We start from the raw sequence: 3,337 nt of genomic DNA, 5'->3' as shown, positions 1-3,337 counted from the left end.
TTTGATGGCTAATTTTTACATTTGTCATAAACAAATAGATCAAAATATGACAACACATTATAAATTAGTCTTTTATTTTTAACTGTGTTTATGTAACAAAATGGAAAATAAAAACTAAGGAAGAAAAACAAAAATTACTCAAATTTAGGAGTTTGAGAACATAAAATTCCTAAAAAAAAATGATCCTGGAGACTTGGTCTTTGCTCCAATCATTCCTGGGACCTGTGACACTTTATCCATGACACTCAGACAAAATGCTAAAACATCATCTAAATACTTTTGCTCGAGTGAAAATCATGTAAAAACTAGAACTGTGAACATTGATGCGTTAACGCGTGCGATTAATATAACATGATTAATGTGTTAATAAGTGTTAACGCCCTCAGGCGTCCTGCTATGCAGCTGTGAGATCAGCGCAATAAAACTCAGTCTAAAATAGACTTAAACTCTTTTTTACATCCTGCGATTGAGATTTTATTAAATAAAGAGATAATATGGCTTTTATTTGTAGTTTTTGGACCAAAGCGATCTTTTACTTTAATAAATAAGGCGGAGAACGAGCGTCAATCTGACGGCTGTAATGCAGCAGCAGCAGAGCGGGCGCTATGAGGGCGGAGCTAAAGGGAGCTGTCTACTATGAGAAACCCAAAAACAAAGAAACCAACCATTATTTTATTTTGGGATGAGGACCGACATGAATTTTCCACAATAACAAGTTGTCTAAAACGGTTCTGCGTGAAAGTCCCGCCCACCAACATCAAAGAAAGCGAGCAGTTCAGAATGGACAGACACGCCCCCACCTGTGTAGATTCCAGCCTGATATCCAGCTAGAACAAACTTATAGTTGTTTTTATCAAACCACACTTAAAACTTTCATTCTATGTTGTAAAAACAGTTTGTTAAACATGTTTTGGGGTTTCCACAGCAAAATGAATCCAATTTTTCCAGACGGAATTTTCTGTTTTTGCATAATTTTATGACTAGAGTGTGAATATAATAAAGAAAAAAGACAAAGGTTGTGTCACATAGGAGAGGTCGTGCTGATTAAAATGAGACCAAATAAGCAGCAGGTAGTATTTCAAATAGTAAATACAGAGGTCAATTCAAAAGTAGTCAAAAACTGAGTTTTAGACCCTTCCAAAGGGTTAAAAATAAACGTTCTAAATGTACTACTTGCATGTGATTTCATAATAGGATTATTTACAGATAATAGGTGATAAGTGGCTGGCAAATAATCTAACTAAAAAAATTTAATAAAAAAAGGCGATTAATCGCGATTCATTTTTTACAGATTTGCGATTAATTAGTTAATTATTTTTAAATGGATTTCTGGCCCTAATAAAAACACATTTTTCATTCATTTAGGAAAATATTTCATATAGTAAAAACAGTAAAGAAGAATAAAAGGTTTTAAAAAATAAAGAGGTGAAGTATGTCATCCATAATGTGATTAGTGTTTCCAAATGCTTTGGGTCATAGTAGTAGCTGCAGGATTTTCAAAGGTGGGTCAGTTTGTGCTAAAAGGGGAGGAGCTTTTCAGTGAAGGAGGGAATGCTCCGCCCTCTGAGCTGAAACATTGTTTGTCCTGCAGGAGTATAAGCCCCCAGCCACACGCCGCCTTCACGAGATCCTGGGCGTAGAGACCGGAGGTCCAGGAGGACGGCGGGCCGGAGAGCCCGGACACGCCCCCTGCGACTACCTGAAGTTCAAAGGTTTGTCTGCTGCCAGCCTGCAACCACCCTAAAAAAAGCGCGTCTGTGTGTATGCAGCGTCACCGTCTGAACGTGCGTTCTTGCTCTCCCAGATTTGATCCTCCGCATGCTGGACTACGACCCCAAGAGTCGCATCACCCCCTTCTACGCCCTGCAGCACAACTTCTTCAAAAAGACCACTGATGAGGGAACCAACACCAGCTCCTCCACCTCAACATCCCCCGCCATGGACCACTCCCACTCCACCTCCACTACAAGCTCTGTGTCCAGCTCTGGTACGTGCTCACCTGATGCAAACGGGGGTTCTTGTCATGATTCCATTCATGTTTCATGCTCCTGCTCAGAACTCTTACCTCCTTTAAAGGAAGCAATGTAAACAGAGTTACTCACCTAAAAAATCCAAAAACCTGAGAACAGTCCAGTGCAGGACAGAGAACAGAACCAACGTTCCCTTTGCTGAATTGTGTTTTCTTCTTCCAGGTGGATCCAGCGGTTCTTCCAACGACAACCGTAACTACCGTTACAGCAACCGCTATTACAACTCTGCTGTTACCCTGTCTGACTACGAGATGACCAGTCCACAGGTACACCCCCCACAGAGCATCCAGAGTCTTTCTGTCTTCAGATAAAAGGCACCCACACCATGAAAAAACAACTTTTTGAGCTTTTAAGTACATTATACTGTTTATTTGTTACTATAAAGAACCCCAAAATTATATTTTGATCCATTCACACATTTCTGAGTAATCCTCTAAAAACCTGCGCTCTGAGCACCAGCCCCTTCCAACCCACGAAAACGAGCGGGTCCTCACATGCTGATGTCACTAAGTCGTCCAGTCTAATAAGAAGTGGTACAATACAGTCCATTAAATTCTGGCGAAGAAAATCATGGTAGAAACCCTTTAAACTGAAGAAGATCTTGATCATTCAGACAGACGGAAGCTGGAGAATTTGAGTGCACGTGATCAGGACGTGCACATGTTTAGCACAGCAGGAGAAAAGTGCAGGTTTGTGTTTGTGTGCATTTGGCAGCAGAAAACTCCTCTAACGCAGGAGTGTCAAACTGAATCGCACAAGGGCCCCAAAATCCAAAACAAATCTTAGGTCACGGGCCGAACAGGATAAACATTTATTGAACACTCTAAAACTAAATTTGTAAGAAAATAAAACCATAATTTTTTAACATAATTATGAACTAGATAGATAGTATTATCTGTGATAATGCTAGTGTGAATGCTGTAAGCTGAATTTGGCCGCTGAAGATGCTGAAATTGATGGCTGAAATGCTGAAGCTGATAGCTAAAATATTAGCAAAATGCCAAATTAGCCTAAAAAAAAAAACATAGGTTAGCCAAAACAGCTAGCATGTAGCTGAAAAAAATAGCTAAACTTCAAAACATACTAAAAAAGCTAAAAAAAATAGCTTAAATTAGCCAAAACAGTTAGCGTGTAGCTGAAACTTTAGCTAAACTCCAAAATAGCCTAAAAAATCTTAGTAAATGTTAAAATACTCCAAAGAGCTAGCAGAATTGCCATTTTTTCTTGACCGCTTTGTCCCTTTCGGGGTCGCGGGGTGCCGGAGCCTATCCCGGCTGCTGAAGGGCGAAGGCGGGGTACACCCTGGA

The 3,337-nt window shown here is 40.0% G+C and overlaps 1 protein-coding gene across 1 annotated transcript in view; it reads left to right on the top strand.

The window, feature by feature from the left end:
• The window catches only part of dyrk1b (dual-specificity tyrosine-(Y)-phosphorylation regulated kinase 1B), a gene marked incomplete in the record, with an annotated part of 30,319 nt that overhangs the window by 25,466 nt on the left and 1,516 nt on the right, over positions 1 to 3,337 (top strand). Inside the window, 3 exon segments of the mRNA XM_024262296.2 lie at positions 1,592 to 1,712; positions 1,805 to 1,987; positions 2,193 to 2,296. Coding sequence (XP_024118064.1) covers positions 1,592 to 1,712; positions 1,805 to 1,987; positions 2,193 to 2,296 — 408 coding nt within the window.

The sequence above is a fragment of the Oryzias melastigma genome, unplaced genomic scaffold (genome assembly GCF_002922805.2).
Source record: "Oryzias melastigma strain HK-1 unplaced genomic scaffold, ASM292280v2 sc00247, whole genome shotgun sequence".
In the NCBI taxonomy this organism is placed as follows: domain Eukaryota; kingdom Metazoa; phylum Chordata; class Actinopteri; order Beloniformes; family Adrianichthyidae; genus Oryzias; species Oryzias melastigma.
This window is presented reverse-complemented; position numbering and strand designations above follow the sequence as displayed.